Genomic DNA, 25,846 nt, shown 5'->3' with positions numbered 1-25,846 from the left:
AGAATAGCCCTAAAGCCATGTTATCACCAGCATTAAAAACAACCACCAGTGAGTAGATCAAGGGTCAGAGTTACTGAACCTCGACAGAGTTCCAGTATGAAGAGAATACTAAAGTCCACCATTAAGTAATACGAGATGTGAGACATGCGGATAGGTGGATGTTTTTTCTCCATGAAGGAAGCCCCTGTTTCTGGAGCTTTCCCTCTTTTCTGTGTCGATACCTGAAACCCATGATTGGCTTTGCCTCGACTCGTGAGTGCACTGACAAACAAAAGTTCACTTGTATAAATGACAGGCAAAATGCAAAAAACCCATTTGCTTTGTCATTCCTTTGGTTAGCTGATCTCTTAATGTAGCCCTGGTAGAACATGTATTCTTGTGTTTATATGACATTCAACAATTATGACATTCAAATATTGTATTACCAAATTAAAGCGTCCAAACAGACACTGATTTCTGCATGTCTTCTTCACAAGTATCTGCTTCCATTTGGTTTGAATCTGTTATCCACCATTATAGTCTAAAGGTGTGACTGATGGGATTTTTAAAATTATTAATTTAATTTGATGTTTTAAGCCCTTTCCACTGCAGGAAATCTTTTTTTTAAAAGGCGTTAAATATGTTCTGAGAATGCCAAGTTAAATCTTAAAAAGTGTATGTACTTCTGTAAGTGGAAGGATGTATCTTTTATTTGTTTGTAATATACTTTTTTCTTTCTTTTTGGAAATCTTAAAATTGCTCAAAATTACACAGCTGTTACAATAGAGGTAACATCTTACTTTAAAGGTGAACTATCATGCAAAATGCACTTTTGTACGTCTTTTCTACATGAACATGTGTCCCCGGTGTTCCAGGGAACTCACCAAGTGTCAGAAAACAACACCCTCTCTAATTTCCTCCATACCCAAATCTCTTAAAAAGGGGCTGCAACGGATCTGATACAGACTGATCCAGATTTGAACACTTCTATGACGTCACAGAAGTGGCGCTACGGCTATTGGGCCAACTCCACCAATCAGGAGGAGACAGCCACGGACATTGCCGTTGGAAAGCGCTGGAGACGCTGTAGTACATATGCCGGCCTGTAGATGGTGCTGTTCTCACAGAATCAGCCCATGATGCAAAGACAGTGTTAAATTGAGCGAAATGAGGAATGGCTAAAATGCATGATCTGTTTGGTATTTTGAAAAATAAAAAGTATAAACATGCCTTATATAGGTATGGTCCTACACTATATTATTCAAATATAGCATGATAGGTCCACTTTAAAGTAGGGTGACTTTGTCCCCAAATATTCTTAAAAGATCCAGCTACTTCCTCCCAGGAAGACTTAAAGGTCCCATGTCATGGCCATTTCTACTGATCCTAATTCCACTGTTGAGCTCTACTAGAATAGATTTATATTGTGCGAGACATATTAATACGTTATACATATTTGTATTCTGTATTCGTCTGGATTGTGGGGAACAGTATTTCGATCTCTCTGTCTGTACATACAAACTGAAAGATTGACAATACAGTTGACTTTGATTCTGCATTTCGATTCCCTTATTTAAAAAAAGTTTTAAAAAACAGGGTCAAAAGTTCAAAAGAAGTTAATTGAATTATATTTTGATTCTCAAAGTGTAAATATTAATTATGACATATTGATGCTAAAGCCAGCAATCTCCATCGATTTATGAAATATTGAAACCCTAGCTGAACATCTTTGAATTCATTGTACGGTAAAAGCATATCGTTGTTTTGCTGTTTCAGGTACAGTAGGTAATATCATAATAATAATAATAACACATGGGATTTGCATCGCGCTTTTCCTAATGCTCAAAGACGCTTCACAGGCAATCAGAACAGAAACAAGACAAAGACAATAACATAAACAATAGTGGCCATGTTCCTTGTCCTGTATTCTATTTTTGCGGATGTTGACAGTTTGACGTGTTTACCCATCTGCAGACAAGCTGTGGTGTTTGTTTGTATTCCCATTTTCTCAAATTCTTCAGTTAAGTAAGAAAAAAAACATCCACCCTGAGCTCAGCTGTGTCCACTTTCACACCCCATGGAGCTAGGCATTCAAACCGTACTCGCAAATAACCCACATCCCTGCCTGAAAAAACCTTTAATCAGTTTCTTGTTGTCAAAGAGAATTACTAGCTTGAACTTGGACATTAAAATAGCATGCAATTGATTCCAATGAAATATCCAGTCGTATTGTATCAGTGATCTCACTTTGGTCATTTCACATTCCACACTGGCTTACATTTAGCTGCTACTGCTATAACGTAAGAAACCAGCATTGTACTTTCAAGATTCAAGGCTTTTATTAGTCATTCGTTCACAGCTACAGTGTAGTTATGTGGAGGAAAATCTTAGGTCACAGGCTTCTCCAACAGTGCAACACAATAACACTGAAAAAACTGTGCAAGTAAATACAATCAAATAGAATAGAAGTAGTGATGTAAGAGTCAAGTGATAGATAATGTGTGAGTTGCAAACAGGTGAATGTTATGGATGCTCTTAGTTCAGTCTGTTAATTAAAGCATAATCATTATAGTAATAATATATGAATAACATTAACTTTTTACGCTGCTATGGACATTTTTTCATTTCATTTTCATTTGCACTATGTACATCATCTTTCTTTACATATATCCTGCTTACTTGACGGTTATTTTGTGTTTTTTTGTAATTATTGAGTGTTCTTGCATTTCAATGTGTGTTTTTTTTAAAACCTCGGGACTGTGGGAAACAGTATTTCGATCTTTCTGTGTGTACAAACATATTTTAAAGTTGACTTTGAATAATGATTATTTGTACAGCTCGTTACAGGATGTGTATTATGTAAATTGTGTATATTTTCTTGTATATGTTTTAATGAATGCTTCTTAGGTAACATTAAGCTGTCTTTGGCTCTTTTCTTGCTTTAACAAATGCAAATGTTCCGTCTGTAGGACGTATAAAGGTATTCTGATTCTTATGATTGTTCATAATCAAAAGATAAGCGAGTGACTCATTTTAAACCCTCACTCAGGGTTTGACACTTTGATTTTGTTAGTGTCACAAACCCTAACCTAAAAAAAACTCAAAATAAAAACTTACCCCAAATGCAGGATTGATCGTCCCCTGATCTTTGCCTCCCAGCTCTATTTCCTCCTCTGTAGTGAGCCGCATTATATTAAAACAAGGCAAAATAAAGTGTTGTTCTTTTGGTGGACTCGGCACAGATCAACAAGCACACACGGTGGGAGTTAAACTCTGACTGACGGACCGCAGAGCTACAAAGACAACATGAGTCCCACGTCGCCAGGGCACTGAGTCTCACAGTCAGAAAAAGAGTGGCTCAATTATTTTGTAATATCTGAAATATTGCTTGTTTGCTGCTAAGCCAATGTGGGCTTTAGTAACTCTTTCTTACGGTCATGTGCCTGCTGTTGTGTGACGATGGATCCTATGAGCGGAGAGCAGCACGTTGTCACATGAATGTTTCATTCGTCATACTTATGAGGAAGGTCTGCTCTTATCAACAGTTTGGAGTTAATACATTGAAGTGACTGTTATTTTGTATAGATTGATTGTTGTGTTTTTGTTAGCTTAATGTGTGCATATGTGTAAATGTGTATGTTGATTTTGTATATAGGATACACATATTTTATACATAGCTGCATACTGTATAATTTTACATCCGGGATTGTTGGAAACGTCATTTTCGATCTCTGTCTGTAAACACAAACTGAGTAAGATTGACATTAAAGTTGACTTTGATTTGGGTCGTAGCATTGGGTTTTTACTGGATCGACTTCTGGCGTTTGATTTGATTATTGGCTGTTTTAAAATGGTTAATACAGTAGTTCACGATGGAAACCGTGTAATCACCGGTCAACTTAGGTTACCTGACAATGAGGTAGTGTGATATGGTCATTAGTATCAATGAATGAAGGTCCCTGACAATCATTCTGTTCCGCTATCAAATATATGCCAAAGGCTAGGTGTAACATTAAGCTGTCTTTGGCTCTTTTCTTGCTGTAACAAATCCAAATGTTCCCTCTGTGGAACGAATAAAGGTATTCTGATTCTGATTCTGGTGTCCACGGCATCTTTTCTGGCAGAAAGGCGCCAAATTTCATTAAAAAAAAAAATGCTCCCAGAATTTGTTAACTGTTTATTTTACAACGATTTTGTGAAACTAAATCTATGTGTGCTACCTTATATTAGTATGACATTGTTTTTTCAGCATTACAACCAACAACTAGATTCTTGCACTCCCACTTTGTATGAATGAGCTTCACTGCGTGCCGTAGAGCAAGTAAAACTGCAAACAGAGATTAAAACATACTCAGCGAGTGCCCGGCTAAACTTCAACAATTAGGCCTTTTGGTCTTTGTCATGATAGTATTCATTTGATACATACAACAAAAAATTGTTTCTGCATAATTTTCTACGGCGACTTCACCTGCGCTTTCCTGAAAAATTCTAGTTGGCCATATAGGCGGAGCTCCTCGTTACTGACGTCAGACTATTTTCAAATCTGTATCAGTCTGTATCAGATCCGTTAAAGCCCAGTTTTGAGAGATTTTGGGTATGGGGGAAAAGAGAGAGAGTTGTGTTTTCTGACACTTGGTGATTTCCTGACACACCGGAGGGGACACATATTCATGTATACAAGACGTACAAAGTTGCATTTTGCATGATAGGTCCCCTTTAAAATACCAATAATAAAACAAGCTAAAAACTCGAACCAAAAGCTAATTAATTACATGTACTCACTTTCTCTCTGTCTTGATCCGTTCCATGACTGCTGGATGTGAATCATTTAGAAACGTTTTATTCAGTCCTTAAAATCTTTGGAATTTGCCCACAATAGAGCGGTGCAGGGATCACGTATTTTTGTAGGCCGACCCGGAATTAAGCTGCGCATGGGTTCCCTCGACAAAAAAACAACGGGATTTCTCCATAGGATTTCGGAATATTGTAAAAAATAAGATCTGTGGAAAAGGAACCTGTTTGATAAATGCACGTTTTGTTCAGCCGGATAATCTCCACATGTGTCACGGTCTGTCTGTGTTGTGTTTGGTCCGTCTCTGGTTTCCTGTTTTATTTTGAAAAGTTTTCACCCCCTGTCTTGTCTGTTGATTCCTGTCTCTGTGTTTGCCCTCCTGATTGTCTGATTGTGTTCACCGGTTGCCCTTGTGTTTCTGCCTCCCCTGCCCAGCTGTGTCTTGTCCCGTGGTTACCCTTCTTTGTATTTAGTCTTGTCTTCCCCTGTGCTCCATGTCGGTTCATTGTTTGTTTTTCCTGTCTTCCTCCAGGTCAGTCACGGTCAGTTCTTGGGGTATGTTTCTTCCTTGTGCTACCGTTGCGTTCATGTCATGTTTTTTGGCTTTTGAATAAAGCTCGCTTTTTGTTTATAGACCTTTTTTACCTTTTTTGTAGTCTGCATTTCGGTCCTACCTTTTCCCAAATCCTGACACATGTTTACCCTACGTTTATAATTTTTCGAATCATAAATCTAGTCGCCAGAAGCAAAATGCTAACGTTATGCTATAAACGAACTACAGCAGGGTCGCTGCTTCAACGTCACGCCAACTTAAGATCCATATTCAAACATACAGATTCAAAATTGTAAAGTTGAAGCGTTTGTTTGAACAGTCTGCAGGAGACAGGTACTTGCTTTCAAGCAGAACAGGGGTAAACAAACTTAGCGGGAGTGTTTACGTGTTCGGCGTCATGACGTACAACGTCCTCGACAACTTCTGTAGTCCTATTCAGCCACTTGGTAACAACCATCGTTTCTCAGACACGTCAACTCTTCAGAAATCACCAGCGGGGTCACTGCTGATGGATTTAATGTCGTAGAACAAAACGTGATCCGTCTCTTCAATGTGTCTCAACCACAGACCTTATTTCAGCTATTTTCCAACATCCTGTGGAGAGATCCCATTGGCTCTGAGACGAGGGAACAGGACGTGGTAAAATGCTGACTCACTTCTGGGTTTTAGGACGCGTCAGTGCACCACTCTATTGAGACCTCATTTGAACCGGAAAGCACAAACCCTTACTCTTCTTATTTCCATGCATGCCCAGGAATTGGACATGCCCTGGGTTAAAGAGGTTACACAACAATGGATACTAAGTTTACCCTCACCGTCCCGCGTGTCAAATGGAAACCCTCCATTTTTTAAAATCAATTCACTCCTATGTCATGGCGTGTTCGGGTGACTTGTTATGAGAGCTGGATTCATTGAGAAAAGGTTGGGAGCAGCTGAGGCTTAAATATTGATTACCGAACAATGAATTCCTTTCAAACATAATATCAAGACATATTGTCTGGCATTATGGAATAATGTTAAAAAATATTTACAAATTCTCATTTCTCATTACCATACTTTTGTATACAAATGTGAGAGATTCTAAAAAAGGGACCATATGTCATACTTTGAAATGTATCTTTGCCCTTTTGCGAAAAGATATTTATATTGTAGACTTTGAAACATATTTTGATTATAAAAATAATAATAATAATACATTTGATTTGTAAAGCACCTTTCATTACTAAAAGCAATCCCAAAGTGCTATAAGGGGCATAAACTACATACTTAAAAACACTATAAGTACAGTACTTACTGTTGGCCCTTCTTAAAGGAGTCGGAGTCTTTTTTCCCTTTTGCTATAAGATGTTTATATTGTAGGCCACAGTAAGTTTACATGGCTCCATACAAATTTAGGAAGGTAATACATGAATGACTTGCAAGAGTTTATCAGAATGTTTTCCATGGCCAGTGATGGAATGGTGCATTCTGTGGTTATTTTTCCTGACGGCCGGAAATACTAGTTGTGTTGTCATTGTCTATATTGTCGCTGTATTGTATAATTAATTGTATAATTATTTGTTTGTTTTACTTTGATGTGGGCTCTGTTGTTTAAGTTATATTGATAAGCATTTTTTTTTTTTTGGTTTCGCCCGGGTGGGCATGTGCGGGTGGAGGGAGGGTAGTGAGTACTGTGATATTACAATATAAATGAAATGGCATCGATTACTGTACACTATAATGAAATAAAAAAACTCCAACCTTTTTCTTTTCAAGCACATTGTGTTTTCATGTTTAAATGTTTATGCTAATCCATTTACTTTGGTTCGTTGCCCCACTGAGACTTGTGTATATTGTGTGTCATTGCACCATGTAGAGCCAGTGAGAAGACACACAACAGTTTGGGAGTTTGGGAGCAGTCTAGAAATATTGCCTCAAGTCGTTTTATTCGTTTTTTCCTAAAAGTCCACCCTTTGATATTCTAATTTAACGTACATCATCACAACAAGGGGGCGCCTTTGAAACTGTAAGAAGTACTGTTGTTTTGCTCACAATCAAAATCGTTACTTATGTGTGTTTTCAAAAGCAACATCAGCAGTCAAAGATTCTTTAAAGCCCCCCCCCCCCCACACGATCAGCAATAAACCGCTCAGCGCTGGCTGTGACTGTGTTTCCCTGGAAATTACCACAGAGTGCTTAATTCAAAGTTAAACTCAGTTGCTGCAAACCCTTCAAAGCACAGCCAATAACATATATATATATATTTTTTTTTTCTGTTTTAAATTGTTTATACATCGTTTATGAGAGTTTTTCAGTCTATGGCTATAAGTATTGTTTTATTGTCTCATGTTTTTACATTTGTTATTTTGTCTTAACGGTTTTGTCTAAATGTATTTATGCTACTTTTTATATATTTATTGATGTACAGCACTTTGGTCAACTCTGTTTTTAAATGTGCTATTGAAATAAAGTTTGATTGGATTGGATGATTTGTCTTTGCAATTTCGCAAAAATATATTTGTTTTATCCCCATTAAGACAGCTTAAGAATGTGTACTGTAAATCCTGGATGCGTTCTACACATCCAGACTCAGATAATTTATTTTCCTTCAGGACTTGTTTCTATTTGCCTTTTAAAAAGTGCAGCTTACAGACTGTTTTACTACACAGCTGTGAGTCTGTACAGCAAGTGTTTGAAGTAATTCGACATAGTACTCCTCGATCTGAAAGGATTCTTTGTATCTTCAGCCTTTCAAAGTTCACCACAGTGCGAGTCTTTCACGTGATAAAACAACCAAAGAAGGTGGGAATACTTCCATCATGAGAAAGTTAACCTTGGTTTCATGCTGTAGCTTCAGCTTTAAAAAAACAAACACAGGAAGTGCCAGATAGTGTATATTCATTAAGATAAAATGCCTTTGACACCAATTAAAAAAGCAAACCTAACTACAGATGTGTTTGTAATGCAATTCTTAACAGCCTAAAAGTTACCAACCACTTTTAACAATCAGACAGATATGGCAGACTAATAAAACATGTGATTAGACGCGTTGAAAATAATGGATCAGAGCTTCATTTCCAGGCTGTGATGAAGCGTGGACTCTCGTGACGGTGTGAAGCTCGAAGAAAGAGAAGCTTCCCTGCAGAAAGACCTTAAGGCCCAGATACACCGGCCCGAAATCGGCAGTAAATGGGAGTCGGGCCGAACATGAGCGTGGGCACGCCCTATTCGGAGTGGTGTGCGCCGCGCCGCCGGGTCTTTTCTGCCGACCTGACGCCCTTTCTGTAACGGGAACACCACCGGAAGTCGGACAAAGGGATAACACTGATTGGCTGTTCAGCTAGCGAATCAGTGCATGAGAAGCGTTAACGGAAGTGAGGGAGTTAAACAAATGATTTCAAATGGAAGATGGAACACACACGGACGGCTATTTCACCTCATCGGTTTATAGAGCTCCTGTTCGTTCATGTTTTCAATGGACGAGAGTGAAAATGGAAAGAAAAACGCTATTTGTTGTTTGTTTATATCACGGAGTCTGTTCTTCTTCTCTGTTTTCCGGTTGTTGCCTCTTTTGAATGATGAATACACACTACCGCCGCCTGCTGGTAAGGAGAGTTATTGCCACTCATGCATACGCAGTTCATAAGTGCTCGGCTCGGATTTGCGGTGTGTTCCAGTGCGCGAAGTCGGCAAATACGCAGGAGAGTCCGGTGACGCAACAGTCGGTGTCGGCGCCGGCGACTTCTCAGGTGACTGGCCGGTCTATCTGGGCCTTTAGGAAACAATCCACGCACAATGTGGCTTTTGTTATTGTTTGATCTGTTTGATTTGTTTTATGTCCTATATATATACATTCATGTTGCACTGTTAGAGGAGCCTGTGACTTAAGTTTTTCATTGCCATAACTACACTGTAGCTACTGTGCACATGACAATAAAGAAAAATCACAAGATCACAAAATAAAAAAGGTAAGATTGGAGAGTTTTAAGCACATTGATGAATCAGGATAACATAATGTTGGCCACGATAACCGTGACATGGTGTTTTACTATCTTCTTCCAACGTTTTTTAATGACAACATTTGCTTATCCCTAATTTAAGCCGGTTAATTTGTAACGTGTTGCTACTGTATGACCAGGGCTTTTCATTGACAAAGTATTTGCTGATCTTCCGAGAAACTGGCTGGATTGTTGTTTTTTTTATGGGATTTATGGAAAAGCTACCGGGAGCCTATGTACATAAAGACACTTCATTTAAAAAACAAGCGTATATTCATATATTACAGTTGAAAATAAAAAATGTTGTTCATTTCATTTCGTTTAATCGTTTATTTGAACAGGGACAATGCACATTGATGAACACTTCAGGGGTGTCAAACTCAAATACACAGTGGGCCAAAATAAAAAAACGGTACTAGTTGAGGGCCGGACTGGTTCAATGTTTATAGCAAAACGTATCGAATTGAACTTATTGCACATATTAAACCTGGAACTAACAAAGGTTAAATGATTGCCTATAAAAACAACATTAAACATTAAATAATCAGTTGCATTCATTTCTTATGGCTCTATCTGCAGCTTTTCCAGAGTCATTTCTTATGAGTACATTTCTCCACAGGCCAACGACAGCTTCAAAAAAACTTTCCCTCAAAGAAAAACCAAACATGCCCTGTTGTCGTGAGAGAGAAAGTGCAGAAGGAAACATTGAAACTCAGTGTGCTGCTCTGTGATGCTAGTTCAGATACTTGGCATCTCATCTTGGGTGCAAGGTCATCAATGTTTGGGCTCAGGCTCTGAGCTGAGGAGACCCTCAGGATGGAGTGAAGGTGTGCGTGCAATATACCGGCGGGCCAGATCTAATAGTAATTAGAAATTATCATGCGGGCCGAAATGAAATCCTCCAAGGGCCTGATTTGACCCCCGGGCCTTGAGTTGGACACATGTGCTAAGAACAAAATAATGCTTCAAATGTAAATATGCCGGATTTTAGCTTTGAGCTAATTTTAATCCGTAGTCCCTCACATACAACATATAAGAACATGACATTTATAAACATAGCAAAAATAAATAAATGTTATGCAGAAAGAGCATGAGAAGCACACACACGTATTTACCACATGGCAGTACAATGTAGCAGCTACGACATATAAAGTGCAAGAGAAGATACAAGAGATATATAAAGTGTGAAAGGAGATACCTCTGTGTTAAAGTGCATTTAGCGGTGATTGCACGACTGTGTTGATGAAAGGGTCCTTCGAAAAGTACTTTTCATATCACGATTATATTTCTATAGTCTATCATTAGATAAAGTGCTTCGCCCTTGTGTTGCATTTCGTTTACACCTGTAGTAATCCTATATATTAGACATGAAGAAGAAGTAGTGGAGGTGTAGCTGGGATTTGGTGTTTGAAGTATTACATTTATCCGAGTTGACACAGGCATTTAGTGACAGTGACGTACTCTGATTGAATGACTTTCATGTGGGGTGCTTCTGTCCATCAAACAGTGTTCATAAACAGAAAATAATCTGTGTTTGTTCGGTTCGGGAGTCGTTTAAAGAACACAATGACATGATGAAAAGTATGTAAATTCAGAATGAGCAACGTGACGTCAATGGGACGTGTGTTCTCTCTGTGGTTCAGTGTAGAACAAATTATTGTTAAACCCTCAACGTATTATTTGACACCAGTAGCATCACTGCACAGTCACATGTGATTATGAGTCTTTATGGCAGACTTTGGTTATACTGATACATCTTAGCAGCTAATTAAATAAAAAATAAAAAAAGTAACATTTCTGTTCCAGCGTCAGATTGGAATAATTTCTTCTCAAAAGAAATGTTAGAAATATATACCGCTATATCATAAAATAGAATTATATAATGTCTTTACTTGCCAAATCGAGTCAATTACCCTTTTTTCCACTTCTTACTAGTGATGGGAATTTGAAAGCAAATGTATATTCGAATATTCGACCCCCAAAAAAAGCGATTAACAGATTAACCGAATTTACATATCCTATAAATGTTTTTTTAAATGTTTAATACGTTTTAATAATAAATAAATGTTCAAATATATATATAGAACCCAAACCAAGTTTTCTTGACATTTTTCTTAAGATATTTAAAATGGCACTGTCGTATACATTTAATTAATCCATTTGATAATATCTAATCAATTTAGGCACCCCTCCAATAAAAAAACTCATATTCGAATGCCTGAATCACTTTGGATATTCGAATATTCGATTATTAATTCCCATCGCTACTTCCTACCCCCCTAGTTTTGACGACCTTCCTTGGACTAAATCCTTTTTAAAAGAAACATCTTTAACTTTCTGTGACTGCCTTTTGTATATAGTTTTGACACCAATATGGTGACAACTTCATTACATTACATTTCATTTGTTAGACGCTTTTATCCAAAGCAACTTACATACTCAATACTGCGGACAATCCCCACAGGAGCAATTTGGGGGGAAGTGTCCCAGGGACACAATGACATGCTGACTGCAGTGGGACTCGAACTGCTATCCCCTGATATCAGAGACATATTCTGTATATAACTGAGACATATGATATATTGAAATAGGGGACCTTTAACTGAATTTACCAATTGCTTCAACACAAGTCTTTCTCCCTTTCTACACAAAAAGAACTGAGAATCCTCAAAAGGATGTTCACCATTTTGTCCACAAGATGGCGGTACATCCTAAACCAAGATGTGACACTTTCTTGCTAAACCGACTGAGCTTCTGAACACACAGAGAAACACAACTATGCTGATCAGGAAGAAAGAAAATTCAGCATCACATGTAAACAACCAGGGAATGGAAAACATCGAACATTTGAGATACAAACATGTAACAAGCCATAGCCAAGTGTTTTCACTTATCTTGCCTAAAAGACGATTTCTCATACTGAACCCTGGGAAACTAAAGCACATGTGTGAATTGTGGAACTGTAAGGCTTTCGAAATTAAAGCATTGAAGACTTTGCTTTCTGGGACATTAATGTCTATGAAAACCACAAATGAAGGGGCATTAATAATTCCTTGCATAGTTCCTCCCATCATGGAGCTGAGCAAAGGTCTGATTTGTAAGAATAACTGTGTGTGTACAGGGCCTTTATCCTCTAAGTCCATGCTCAAATCAGCAAAAATAATGTTCCTACTTCTCTCACAGTCCTTAAATAAGATTGAAAATGCAATGCGCTTACACATTTTCTGTTTATGTAGGTCCCTTGTAATCCCTTTCATGGAGTACACATGCAAAGGTTAAGGTTTACAATGCATTTACAGGATGAATGTGGTAAATACAGTCTATGGGTAAATCCTAATCTGTAGCCTGACCCCTGGAGGAATCGCATCCCACTGCAGGAAAGATTATGTGAGGTAAACCTGATTTGAACCATATAGATCCTGAATTAAGACATTCATCAAAGTGGGTTTAAGGGAAACTAAGAGTTACGACTTGGGGATAAGTAATAGTAGTTTTAAGGGATGTAACAATGCACCTATTGGTATTTCTACAAGACATTTGGTTCAGCATGCAACATTTGTTTCCTTTCTAAGGCAAGTAAATATGTATCAATGAAATGCTGCAAGTTAACATTTTGGACAATGCAATCACTCTAATGTCTCAGATCAATCAAAGCTTTACTACATTATAGGTCAAGAGTTTTGGTCGCCATACTCATTTTCCAAGCCTCGCCGCGTCCCGCCGTCTCAGGCTGAGTTCAGGCTAAGAAATCCACGGAACTGCAGCTGAGAAAAGATTGTGTGTGTGTGTGTGTGTGTGTGTGTGTGTGTGTGTGTGTGTGTGTGTGTGTGTGTGTGTGTGTGTGTGTGTGTGTGTGTGTGTGTGTGTGTGTGTGTGTGTGTGTGTGTGTGTGTGTGTGTGTGTGTGTGTGTGTGTGTGTGTGTGTGTGCGTGTGTGTGTGGTTAGCATTACTATACTTGTGGGGACGTAAATCTTTACACAGTCACGTGTGGGGACTCGCCTCCCTTATGGAGACAAAATGGAGGTCCCCATGAGGGGAATCATTAATTTTAGGGTGAAGACTTGTTAAGGGTTAGGGTCAGGCATGTGTTGGTTATGGTTAAGGTTAGGATAAGTCTCCAGGAAATGCATGTAAGTCAATGTAATGTCCCCTGAAGTGATGAATACATGGTATGTGTGTGTGTGTGTGTGTGTCTGTGTGTGTGTGTGTGTGTGTGTGCGTGTGTGTGTGTGTGTGTGTGTGTGTGTGTGTGTGTGTGTGTGTGTGTGTGTGGGGGGGGGGTGTGTTTGACCAAGCACACAACACAAATGGCCTCAGGCCTCAATGAGTTTGACTGACCCAATTTGCATTGACGTTTTGTTATAGGCATTTAGCAAACATTAGCTCACTGTGGAAGTGATGCATGGAGCGGTTTGGAGAAGAAAACCTTGGCTATCATTGGAAGCCATTTTAATTTCAAGAAGTATTTGAGAAAAAATACATAACAACGACTACTGGATTTAAATGAGTGGAACATAAATTGTAGCCTCAACCATCATCAACAATGAATGATAATACATACTTTATAAGTATCCACATCTTACATTCCCAGATAATATATTGAGGAAACCGTGAAACTGTGATATATCCTCTGACATTAACGTCATCAGAATCTCAGAAAGTGACATTCTTTCTTGTAACGATGATATACTTTTGCATTAGTACAGTTGTGTGTCTTTCAAACTGGGATTTCAGTCAGTTGTTCAGGTGCAGTATTGTAGTATATCCAAGAAGCAATTGCCTTTGGACTACCATTCTTTTTAATGAAGCTCTGCGCAAGTTCAACCAGGAAGACCGTCTTCATACCTGTAAATCAGCTTTGACTCTATTCCCACAAGCCAATCACAGCGCGTCGTCAAACCTTTAAATCTGCTCTCTCCCCTCACAGTACTCGAACAATCCTAAAGCAATTGCCTTTGGACTGCCATTTCTTTTTAGTGTTACTACAAATACATGTGATTTGAAAGATGTTTTCCAAGTTTTGCTCTCCAAAAAATAAACCCGGAGAAAACAATTCAAACCATCTCATATTTTAAAATATATTGGGAAGAGCTTTTCACTGGAATGAACTGAATGTTGGTATTTATAAGAGCGGAAAAAATCGAAGATGTTTTCATTTGTATTCTGACGGTGGGTTGTGTGGCCTGTCAAACTCTCATTGAAGTTCAAACGGAACAATGATGTCCTCCTAATCTTCACTACTTTATTTCTCATCCTCTGACAGATTTGTTCATTAAGTGAATTAACAAAAAACACACATGCAGCACATGTATCAAGCGCTTTGAGCACCAGGAAAAGCTCAATATAAATAACATGTATTATTATTATTATTATTATTATTATTATTATTATTATTATTATTATTATTATTATTATTATTATTATTATTATTATTATTATTATTATTATTATTATTATTATGTAGAGCTCTCCTCATTGTCTCCTTTCCCGTCTCCTCTTCAGCTCACTGCACCACAGCAAGGCATCTCTGAAGCACCCCATTTCCTTCCTAAAGTAGGTCAGTAGGTGTCTGTGCTCACCCTGCAATGTTTCATAAGCTCTTACACAACTATGCATGATGCTGATAAGCGAGAGGAATTTTAACATCTCGGGTTTATGCAAAGCACTTACACAAAATCTCCCTTTTAGTTCCTGTCCTCAATTTTAAACAAAAATGTTCTCTCTCTTTTTGTCGCCACCCATTCTCATTCACGGCAATAATGAAAGATGTCTAGCTGTTGCCATAACCCCGTCTTCTTTAAATCCCTCCCTTTTTCTTCTTCACTCTTAAAGCTGTTTTTTCTGAATGGGTATATTTCTTCCGATGACGGCATGCTTTCCCCTCCCGCTCACTCTCACTCCCCCTCCTCCCTTTTTCATCCAGCTGCTGTTTTCCTGAATGAGCAGGGAACCTATCCGATGACCTCACCGTTGGCTCAGCTGTCCCCCCCCCCCACCACCTCCCAAAACTGGAACGTTGGAGCGTTATGAAGGCGGTGCGGATGATGAGAGAAAGGGTGTGTGTGCTGTTACCGTGTTAAAAGCAAACATCCGGCTCTCTGCAGACAACCGTGCATGATCACACAAACTAACGCTCACATGCACGCACTGCATCCCTGCACTTCAGGATTATTATAGCACTTAATCTGCATGGCAACAGCCCCCTTTGCTGCTGTAATGCTGAGCTGATGGGTGAGAAAAAGGAGAAAGAAACAAAGCATATGAGGAAGAAAAGGAAAGGCCAAAAGAGAAAATGCGAGACAGAAAAGCTAAAAATAACAAAAAGGGAGAAACAGGGCGAGACAGAGACCCAGAGAGAGAGGACAGATTAAGAATGGCTGTTTATTCATTCATAATTTCCTCTTCATTCAGATCGCCCTGTCGGCCCAGAGAACGGATCTCCGTTACGTAAGCAAGACAGGGGGAGGGGCAACTGGGGTTGAGATCAGGTGAAGCAGGATGGAGATGGAGAAAGAGTAGAGCAGAACATGCACGCGGGGCATTCATCCTATCGTTTTAAAGCTGGACAGATTTTTTTTCAGGTTATTTATTTCTACCCGTAGGTAGATTCTGTTTGCAGAGAAAAAGACAAGGGTTCCATCCTGACACTAAAAACAAACACAAACAACAGACACATCTCTAATAAAGGACTAGTAATAGTACAAGTGCTCAACCAAATCTCAAAATATTTAAAAAACATTTTAAGAAGGAAAACACTAGTACAAACATGGACATTCAAAATTCACAATTAAATAAATAAATAAAAATAGGCATCTGTGTGACGCTCGATGTGTTAATTTGTGCAATAGCTGCTGGGATAAAACTGTTTTTATACCGCTTCGTTCTACTCCTTGGGACGAGTAGCCTCCGGCCCGAAAGGAAGAAGCTTGAATTCTGAGTGCAGAGGGTGGGAGTCATCGTCTAATATGGAGCTGGATAACCGCTGCAACTGCCTGAGATACAGGGTCTCCATGGTTTAGCTGTGGCTCACCAATCAGTCTGCTGGACCAGTTTAGCATTGCTACAAGGATGTCATTTATGTGGTTTGATGATGATAGTTAATAGTGAGGCTGCAGGGAGGAAGTTGTGCTGCTGTCATTGATAAAGTAGTGCACTGCAGTTCATCAAAAAGAACCAAAAGCTCAAAGTGCATCCATTTGAGAGAAACAAAGAGTCATATATGTCCAGTGAGGATCTTTAGGGGTCATTATAAGGCTTATGTGCAGCACCAAAGCAGATTACAAAATACATTATTATCTGTTCTGCAGGGGAATCTAATTAACATGTATTACCTGACACTATCCTTGCTTCATTGTGTTCAAAATGTTCCACTTACCAACAAGAAGGAGGCCAGTATGTCTCATTCCCTCAGCTTTTGTCCCTCCCCAAGGATATAAGAACATATGCAGTTTAAGAGAAGTGAAAGGCATACGAGAATCAAAAGAGGGGCGAGACACGGCGAGTACACCAAGAGATGATTCATACCCTGATGAATTATGTCTTGCATAATCCAGCCTGAGATCCTTAGATCCATTCCTATTGCTCATCAGCAAACGTTTTGTAATCCTCCCACTGTACCCGAGTCATAATTAAGTGATGCAGACACATTAAAACGCTGTGTTACCTCATTGGTTAACATTAAGGGCTAAAGCCAAACCTCATAGGGCTGGATTCAGTTGGCCATGGGTGACGGGGTGAGTTTTGAAACCGCCTGCGCCACACTAATTCAAGAGTATTGACATATTTAGGCTGGGATTGAAGCCCATATTCACATGAACATTATAGAACATGGGCCACAAACACACAAACAAAGTTAACAGCAGTGTCGTGGCTTCCTTCCTTGTCTTTCCATCAAGCCACTCGACGCCTTAAACAGACAGTTCTAACTCGTTTCTTTCCTTTAAATTACTCACAGTTTGAAGTGTTGCTTGGCCTCCGATTTAGACGATGTTGTGATGTGTTTGCTCAAAATAAAATAACAAACTTTTGGACATGCAACAAAGAAAATAGGCCTTTACAATATTCAAAAGAAATAGGCAAAACTCAAATAAAATAACAAACAACTTAGGTATTCTTTCTTTCTTAATAATACTATAACTTCATAACTTAAAGGGTACGTGTACGATTTGTGTGTAGGTGTACGATACGGTACGGTTAAAAACTGTTCCTCGACGGCGTCTCTCAACAGGTTGCCCATCACTGTGGCTTTAGCACAGGCGCCATGGGGATTGTAGTCCTTTATAGTGAGTTGACTACAGACGTCACAATTAGGTGGCCTTTCTTATCAAATCAAAAATACTGGCTCTAACAGCTATCTAATGGGGAAAATGGGAAAATGTGTCTCCTACACTGTTCAATTAAATGTTTAAAATATCAATTTGACACATCATAGTCTTTTTGGGGGAATTGGAAAGTAGTGTGAAAAATGGTTGTATAGTCTTTTTTGTGAAATCCCATAAAGTAGCTGTCACTTGAATCAGCGGCTGGGGCTAGAAAATAAAAGTATAAAAACTATTTTTGGCTGTGGAGTTGGAGATAGTGTTAATCTCATGGCTACATTTGCCTTTACTTAAACTGCAACATCTGACTGATCGTTTGAGGGGCTTTGCGGGCAAAAACAAGTTGAATGCATCCGTCAAATTACTATTCATTTTAAAAGATACCTCAAACTGTCTGAGTTCAGCGAGGTCAGTCCCTGCCCCACATGAGCAGGAAGTACGGGGTAAAGACCAATTTAGAAATGGGCCATCACACGGGAGCACATGACTTCGGGGGAGTGTTATCCATTGGGAATGAGGCCATTAAAACAAATGTTTGTATGTATGTGCATATAGAGTATTAATTATGAAAAAGCTGTCCTGGTGTTTGCACCAAATGGAGGACGTTTGTTTAAATCTCTGCAGGCTGGAATAAAAAAGAATGAGAAATGCTCAGGCAGTCATTTCTTTTTGGTAGCACTTGGACTTGAACTGATGACCTTCCAGTTCCCAAGCCAAGTCCCTATTGACTTTGCCACCTCCGCCACAGTGGCCCACAGTCATCAGAAAGTGTACGCTACAATATTTGAATCATTTAAAGCGAAGTGCATCTTTCAGTTGCTTCGTTTGGAAATGTTTGCTATTATGGGAACTGCAATTATTCTAGCCATGGTATTCTGAAACTGCTTGGGGCCACATCTGATAAACCAAAGCAGAACTGTGTCAAACAAAACTGTGTGTTGTCCACCAGGTCAACATGGCAACCAGGTGTGGGTACACACACACACACACACACACACACACACACACACACACACACACACACACACACACACACACACACACACACACACACACACACACACACACACACACACACACACACACACACACACACACGATGCAGCCCCTGGCCCCGGCTGGCTGCAGAATGCTTTTGATGTGGTGTGTCTCTCACTTGGTGGTGAGAACACAGGCAGTAGCTTTCCTGTAAATCTAAAAGAAACATTTGCTCTGATTGACTCCCTTATTCAAGTTAACAGTACCAACTCTTGCCATACAGTAAAACTAAAATAGTTCAATGTGTAATGCAGTTGATTGACTTGATAACTTACAGGTCAAAACATATCAAGATTTACTGATCTTGAGAGATTTGTTGAAGGTTAGATACAAGTGCAGTCCCTAACTGTGGGAACAATTTTTGTTATCACTGAAATGTGTCAAACAAAATGTAAACCAGCCTTACTCTATTGTGTCCATCAAAACTAAAATACTAACAAAAATAGTTCCAAATACAAAATGGAAATTGCTAAATCAATCCTCAAACATCTCTGCTTAGTCTATATTAGAGTTCACTTGTTCACAGATTCGATGTAGACATGCCTTGAAGGTCCCAGTCTCTTATTTCTGGTTTATGACTGAATCCAGTTGTACATACACACTGAAGTGGCAGCACTAACACCACACCTGCCTACTCCATTTCATGAGCTTTCACTAGATATCACATCTACGGGCGAAGTGGCAAGAGAGGGGAGCGGTGGAGAGACATTCAGTTCCCTCTCACAGATACAGTAAACTGCATTTTGGACTGAGGTCAGCAGTTCTCATGAGCCTCCTGTGTTTTTATGTTGGGTCTGAATTTATAACGCATTTTTGTTTCAGTTTCAAAATGCGGTCACAGCTGCAAATATTTGAAGTAGCTGCTTGTCAGATGATCCAGCTAAAGCTTGATGTTGCTGCCAGCTTCTAGGAGAACCAGAACGGCTTCACTTTAATCAGCAGGTGGTCTTGAGGAGTTGGGAAATGTATTACAGGTATGAGATCAAAGATGGGAAAAAATCCACTTAATGCTTTTTGTTATGACATTAACGCATGATAAAATATTAATTCTCAATAATTTCCTGAACTAGTCTTGATTTCCTGGTTTGAAAAGGATTGACATGATATTTGGTACGGATGTTACTGGCCTACAAATAATTAATTTGAATAGCTTATCAATCACAGACTTGGTGCCTTCATCAAACCCCACATTTCAGTTTGCACCAATACTTTAGTTAATGTACCTTTTGTTTGATTCTGATCAGAAAATGTCAGAATGCTGCAAAACTAAGATGAAGAACATGGTAAAAATCCTTCATTTAGCCATCAGGAAGTTACCGCCCAGATAATCACAAGTTGGTCCACTTTCCCTCTCATTGAACATTTTAAATACTTTTAATATAGCGTAACATTTCTAACATCAGTAAAAAATCACTAGAAACAAGATTACTGTATTGGGAAGATATACAGCAAAGTTTAGTTAAAATGGTAAATAGAATACATTATAATAGACTAACCTACTGAAAGAATAAACAAAAGATATACAAATGTGCAAACTATGATATTAGATTGATTGTAGCATAGGCTCTCACTCAAGGCCGGATTAGTACCTCCAGGGGCCCCTGGGCACTGAGCACTCATGGCCCCCCCCCCCCCAACCCACGTACCAACAAGTAGCACCACGCCTACCCAATCCTACCAACATGACCAATATTTAGAATTTTCAGTCCATCTGGCATGTCAAATCGCACACCTATTTGTCAAAAGCAGGGACAGAGCCACATAGTTCAACCAAAGTAGGTCTAGCCTTTTGCCCTTTCAGTCAAAAATCACAAGACAAAGATACAATGGATAAGATCTCAATACAGTGTATGGCTCGGGAACAGGGGCGGACTGGCCATCTGTAGAATCTGGAGAACCACAGAACGGCCGGTCGTCAAGGGCCGTTGACGGCCGGCCGGCCCTTTAAACATTTTTTGTTTAACGTCATCATTTAAGTTGCGCTGACGGCCGACAGAGGGCGACAGCGGCCGCTAATGCAGTTGTGTGGTTCTTATCTGTCAAATAATCACACACGAAGAAGAAAAAAGACCGGCCACACGAAGAAAAGGGATTAGACGCCGCGGCAGACAGGGAGAATGAAAAAACCTGGATAAAAATCAAAGAAAACGAAAAGAAAAAGGTGGGACCGAGAAGGCAAGAGAAGAAAAGATGAAGTCACTCGCAGGTGAAGCATATAAATGTTGCAAATTGACAGACCTTTTTGGCAACAGTGCTGCTACAAGCACTATCAGCAGCAGCTTAGAACAAGTGCAAGATGATGAAGAGGGTGATGAGGGTGCGAGTTCAGATAGCCAGCCTCCAGAGTTGAGCTCGTGGAAGAACCAGCTCAACTGGCACATACAAGTGCAGGGCAAGAGCAAGAGGTGAGAATTATCCCTTGAACTCAGTGGCGTTTTCTCCTGGAGGCCAAGGGAAGCCAGGCTTCCCCTGTTTTTTGGGATTGTAGTTATAATTTTTATTTAATAAATAAAAACACTTTGTTTAGTTTCGGTAATTATTCTGCCGGCCCGTCTCTCCCCCATTCTCATAGAGTATTTTACAAAGAGTGAAACAGCGCCCCTCTAGATGTTATGGTGAAACAGTAGATGGCACTCTCTGTTGCGAGAGGAGGCTAGCCGAAATTGGCTTCCCTTGGTGAAAAAAAAGGAGGGATTGTACAATCAGATGAGGCTCACGTCATGCCTCACAATCCAATCAAATCGCTTCAACTTCAGTTCGTACTGTAACTGCCATCACCGCCCTTAAAAAGTAGCAAGCAACTGAAGCAAGTGCAATTATGGAGCGTGGAGTTTTGGAGTATTTCATCAAAAATAATTTTACTAAACTTCTGCTACAGGCAGCAACTCAAAATGAAATCTGATGACAGGCCAATGCCCAAACTGGAGCTGTGTACAGAGAGGAACAAAGGAGCGAATCGGACGTAAAACTTTAAATAATAAACAGCAGATTTCTAACATTTGACATTTCATGCGGCCGGACTGGGTCAGTTTCAAGGACTGAATTTTAGTCCCAGTCCGCCCCTGCTCGAGAAGACCTAGGTAATATCAATCAAAACCTACGGAGCCCTGGAGGGTTCATAGAGAGAAGAATAAATAAAACGTGGCCACGTTTTACTAAAGCGTGCGCACGAGTTACTAAAGCGTGCGCACGAGTTACTAAAGCGTGCGCACGAGTTACTAAAGCGTGCGCACGAGTTACTAAAGCGTGCGCACGATTTAATAACTAAAGCGTGGTTACGAGTTAATAAAGCGTGGCCTCGTTTTGTGTGTGTGCGCGCGCACGTGTGTGTGTGTGTGTGTTTGTGTGGGGGGCGTTTGGGTGGGGGGCGGCATTTGTTTATGATAGTATCGTTCGTTCCGGTGTACTCCGGCAGGACTATCACATCGAGATTAAGATTAAACGAATTTCTTTCACTTGGGAATACACATATAACTATGGAGAACCAGATTTGTGTAAATTACTGTTCGTGGTCATTTGAAAATAAATGCCGGTGGTGTCGGACACACACAAACACACCGAGCACGCACACAGAGCGGAGCTGAGCGTGCACACACACACACACACACACACACACACACACACACACACACACACACACACACACACACACACACACACACACACACACACACACACACACACACACACACACACACACACACACACACACACACACACACACACCATGCGCCCCGGTGACAGGACATCTCCTTCATAAAACGAGGCGGAATACTCTGGTAGTTCGATGTGTGTAGAGGTGTGTGTGGTTAAACGTAGCAGCCTCGATCTCTATTCAGCGGTTCTAATGAAGGGAAACACAATGAAGTAAACAGTAAAAGGCACAGCTCTTTGCAGCTGGTGCTGCTCTTCTCAGATTCTGCTGAGTTACACGTTACTGCCTCCAGAGCCCTGTACTACGGAGCCAGTTCAACAGACCCTGGATATGTTCGATTTACCCGGCTTAACTAGCCCTAACAAACGCAATGTCGATAAGCGGTCCTGCGAAGCTGGTTATCAACTCAGTAAATCAACCAGGGTTTCTCTGACCGGCTGAGAGCGCGTTCACGTGAAAGGGACGGGGTTAGCAACATTTGACCAATCACAAACATGGAGACGCGTGCTGACAGCGCAGTGTCATACTTCATGAATGAATAGTGTAAATAGCGAATCCTGCTTCGTAGCACAGGCCACTGGTGCCGCAGAGATTTCATAAAGTGAAGGAGGTTTTCCTTCTATAAAACAGCTGTGGGCAGCATATACTGTGAGTCACGGACAGGAATCCCTCAATATAAATAAAACAAGGCCAAGCTTTATTAACTCGTGCGCACGCTTTATTAAATCGTGCGCACGCTTTAGTTATTAAATCGTGCGCACGCTTTAGTAACTCGTGCGCACGCTTTAGTAACTCGTGCGCACGCTTTAGTAACTCGTGCGCACGCTTTAGTAACTCGTGCGCACGCTTTAGTAAAACGTGGCCACGTTTTATTTATTTTTCTCTCTATGAACCCTCCAGGGCTCCGTAAAAACCTCAGAACAGCACCCAGCTTAATGCCAAAATATGACTGGCTGGCTGTACAAGTACACAAGGAGTTCTATTTGTCACAAACATCGAGAGTTACAAAAGTAAAATATGTAGTGAAATTGTGTGGTTGCTCAAGGGTGGGGCTGTGATTCGGCTATACACCGCCGCCGCGTAGTAATAAAGTTGAGCGCATACATAGTGAGACCTACAGTACAGAGACCTACAGTAATTAGACCCTATGGACAAGCTGTGTTATTTATTGCGAAGAGTGAGTGTCATTTAAAACAATGTATGATGAGTGAGGTTGTGCCCGAAAAAAAGAAAAAAGAGAGGTTTTGTTCCTGATGGGGCGCAGCCTCCTGCCAGAGTGGAGTGGGGTCAACCGTTTGCAACAGGTGAACACAATGAGACAATCAGACACAGGAGGGAAAACACAGGAAGGAAGACCAGACAAAGGGAGAACACAATGTCAAAATAAAACCGTAAAATTGCAACATAAATCCAAAACCATGACAAGGTTACTTAATACAAATAATACCTTGGGTTAAAAACGTAATAATCTCTTTTTTATTTAATTACCCAACGTGTTGTCACATATAATCAACCCAGTTTATTAATCTGTCATCCAATATCAATTTTAAGGCATTCTCTGTTTGTTTCTTTTGTCAATCTTGCAAAACATTTCTCATCAGATATAAAACATGTTAGTATCAACATTTTCATTGCTTGTAGTAGCCTACCGTCAAATAAGTCTTATTTAATTAATTTCAATTAATAATGTGTGATTTTAACCGTTGGACAATAAGCATGATAAAAGCCACATTCAAGGTACTTTTTTTATTTGGCATTTTACAAAGTCAGGAAACATTCAGTGAACATTTAGCAGGAATCGGTGATACGCCTCATGCTCATGAACCTCTGGCCGCTCATGCCCATGTCTCTGAAGTTCCTGTACTCTCCGGGCCTCATGTACATCATCTTGCCTCTGAACTGGGGCTGCTCGTACATCAGCCAGTGACCGTCCATCACGTTGCAGGACTGGCACTCGTTCATGCGGTAACGGTCCATGATGTTGTCACAGTCCTCCATCATCTCGTGACTCTGACCACCGAAGTTCTCCCTCTCGTAGATATTCATCCTGAACTGGCCTCTGTGCTGCTTTCGGGAGAAGAATTATAAGTTAATGATTTAATGGAAAGCGTTGTGGGGTGGTCAACCATAGTAGAATCGTCGGTTACAGTTTTATACCCACCATGGGGATCATACGGCAAGACTTGATGTTCTCCCTCATTCCCATCATGCTCATGCAGTCTGAGTACTCGCCCCTCCTCATGAAGTACTGGTTACCCATGTAGTTGTTGCGGTCGTACACCATGAAGCAGCCGCTCTCCACCCTGCAGGACTGGCACCTGCTCAGGTAGGAGGAGATGTCAGAGCAGTCATTCGTACACTCATAAGAACGACCCTGGAAGTTCTTCTCCTCGTAGAAGGTGATCTGAAAGAAGGGAATTGTAATGGTTAGAAATAGATTAGCAAAGTACGAATGGATATTGTAAACAGTTATTTCTGCTTATCACAAAAAGGCTTCTGAAAGTACCTTGCCCCTCATGTTCATGCCGGTGTTGGTCATGTTGGCTGTAGATGTGCGGTTGCTGGTGAACTGATGTCTACCTGGTGTAACCCTTTCCTTTTATACCTGACTAACGTAAAGAATGGGTAGCCCCTCCCCCTCAGGGAACCATCTAACTCAGCAGTTTACCATTGAAGCCAACAGAATGCAGAGGTTTGGTACATTGTTACAGGGATTGGGTACCTTGTAGAGTAGGACAACTGACTCTATGTCCCTCAACATTCTCATAAAGACTATAGTTGTTTGCCTTTTTCTGCCAAATATGACACATTCTACTTGTTTCGTGAAGTTGGACAATAGGAATACAGGACTTTAAACAAAGAGAAGAGGAATTATGAGTGTGCTGCTAGGTGTGACTGCGAAACAAAGGAAAGGTCAGTCATATATTTAAATTTTGTTTTGGCTTTTCAAATCAAGTCGATATCAAGCACAATGCTTCTGAGCAAATTGTTTACATTCTTCTTCTCCTAAGTTTTTCCCATCACCTCATTCACAATAACATCATGGAGGTTTCAAAAGACGGCAAGCTATGATTAGTCAGGGGTCTCTTGGCGGAGACACGGCAATCATTTATTACTATATCATTGCCTTTTTTTTAAACAGCGACCATTTGAACAAAAACTAATATTGCGTACTCTGAATAATAATTCCATATATTTATTATAGCCTTTTTCCAGAGCTCAAAGCACTTTACAAATACACATTACACTCATGTAACGGTCATGTACTGTGGACAACACCTACAGGAAGAAGTTCAGGTGAAGTGTCTTGCCCAACGACACAACGGCGGGTTTCGAACTGGTGTTCCCCAATGCCCCCTTGATCTGATGATCAACACACAGCCCACTACGCCCATCTTCACACTTCAAAGTCATCAAGGCGGTTTACAAGTACACATTACACACATAATAGTGTGTGTGGGGGTGTGAGTGGGTGGTACTGTTTTTGGTTTGTTTTTAACTGTGTAAGTTAATTATTCAAAATGTTCCTTATT

At 40.1% G+C, this 25,846-nt stretch overlaps 2 protein-coding genes across 2 annotated transcripts in view; both read right to left on the bottom strand.

Annotated features, from left to right (window-relative positions):
• LOC307040406 (solute carrier family 23 member 2) overlaps window positions 1-4,024 on the bottom strand; it is a 58,466-nt gene extending 54,442 nt beyond the window's left edge. Inside the window, exon 1 of the mRNA XM_079683199.1 lies at window positions 3,097-4,024. Coding sequence (XP_079539325.1) covers window positions 3,097-3,168 — 72 coding nt within the window. The 5' untranslated portion in view covers window positions 3,169-4,024. The remainder of the gene's footprint in view (window positions 1-3,096) is intronic.
• Window positions 4,025-24,101: 20,077 nt separating this feature from the next.
• Window positions 24,102-24,852, bottom strand: LOC307039230 (gamma-crystallin M3-like; the record flags this gene model as incomplete). Its single annotated transcript, XM_079681093.1, has 3 exons — window positions 24,102-24,377; window positions 24,475-24,717; window positions 24,820-24,852. 3 exons carry the CDS (start codon window positions 24,850-24,852, stop codon window positions 24,102-24,104), a joined length of 552 nt encoding a protein of 183 aa, XP_079537219.1.
• Window positions 24,853-25,846: the final 994 nt, after the last annotated feature.

The sequence above is a fragment of the Notothenia rossii genome, assembly GCF_949606895.1.
Source record: "Notothenia rossii genome assembly, chromosome: 5".
Classification (NCBI taxonomy): Eukaryota; Metazoa; Chordata; class Actinopteri; order Perciformes; family Nototheniidae; genus Notothenia; species Notothenia rossii.
Note: the sequence above shows the minus strand (reverse complement) of the source record. Positions and strands in the feature narration are given on the sequence as shown.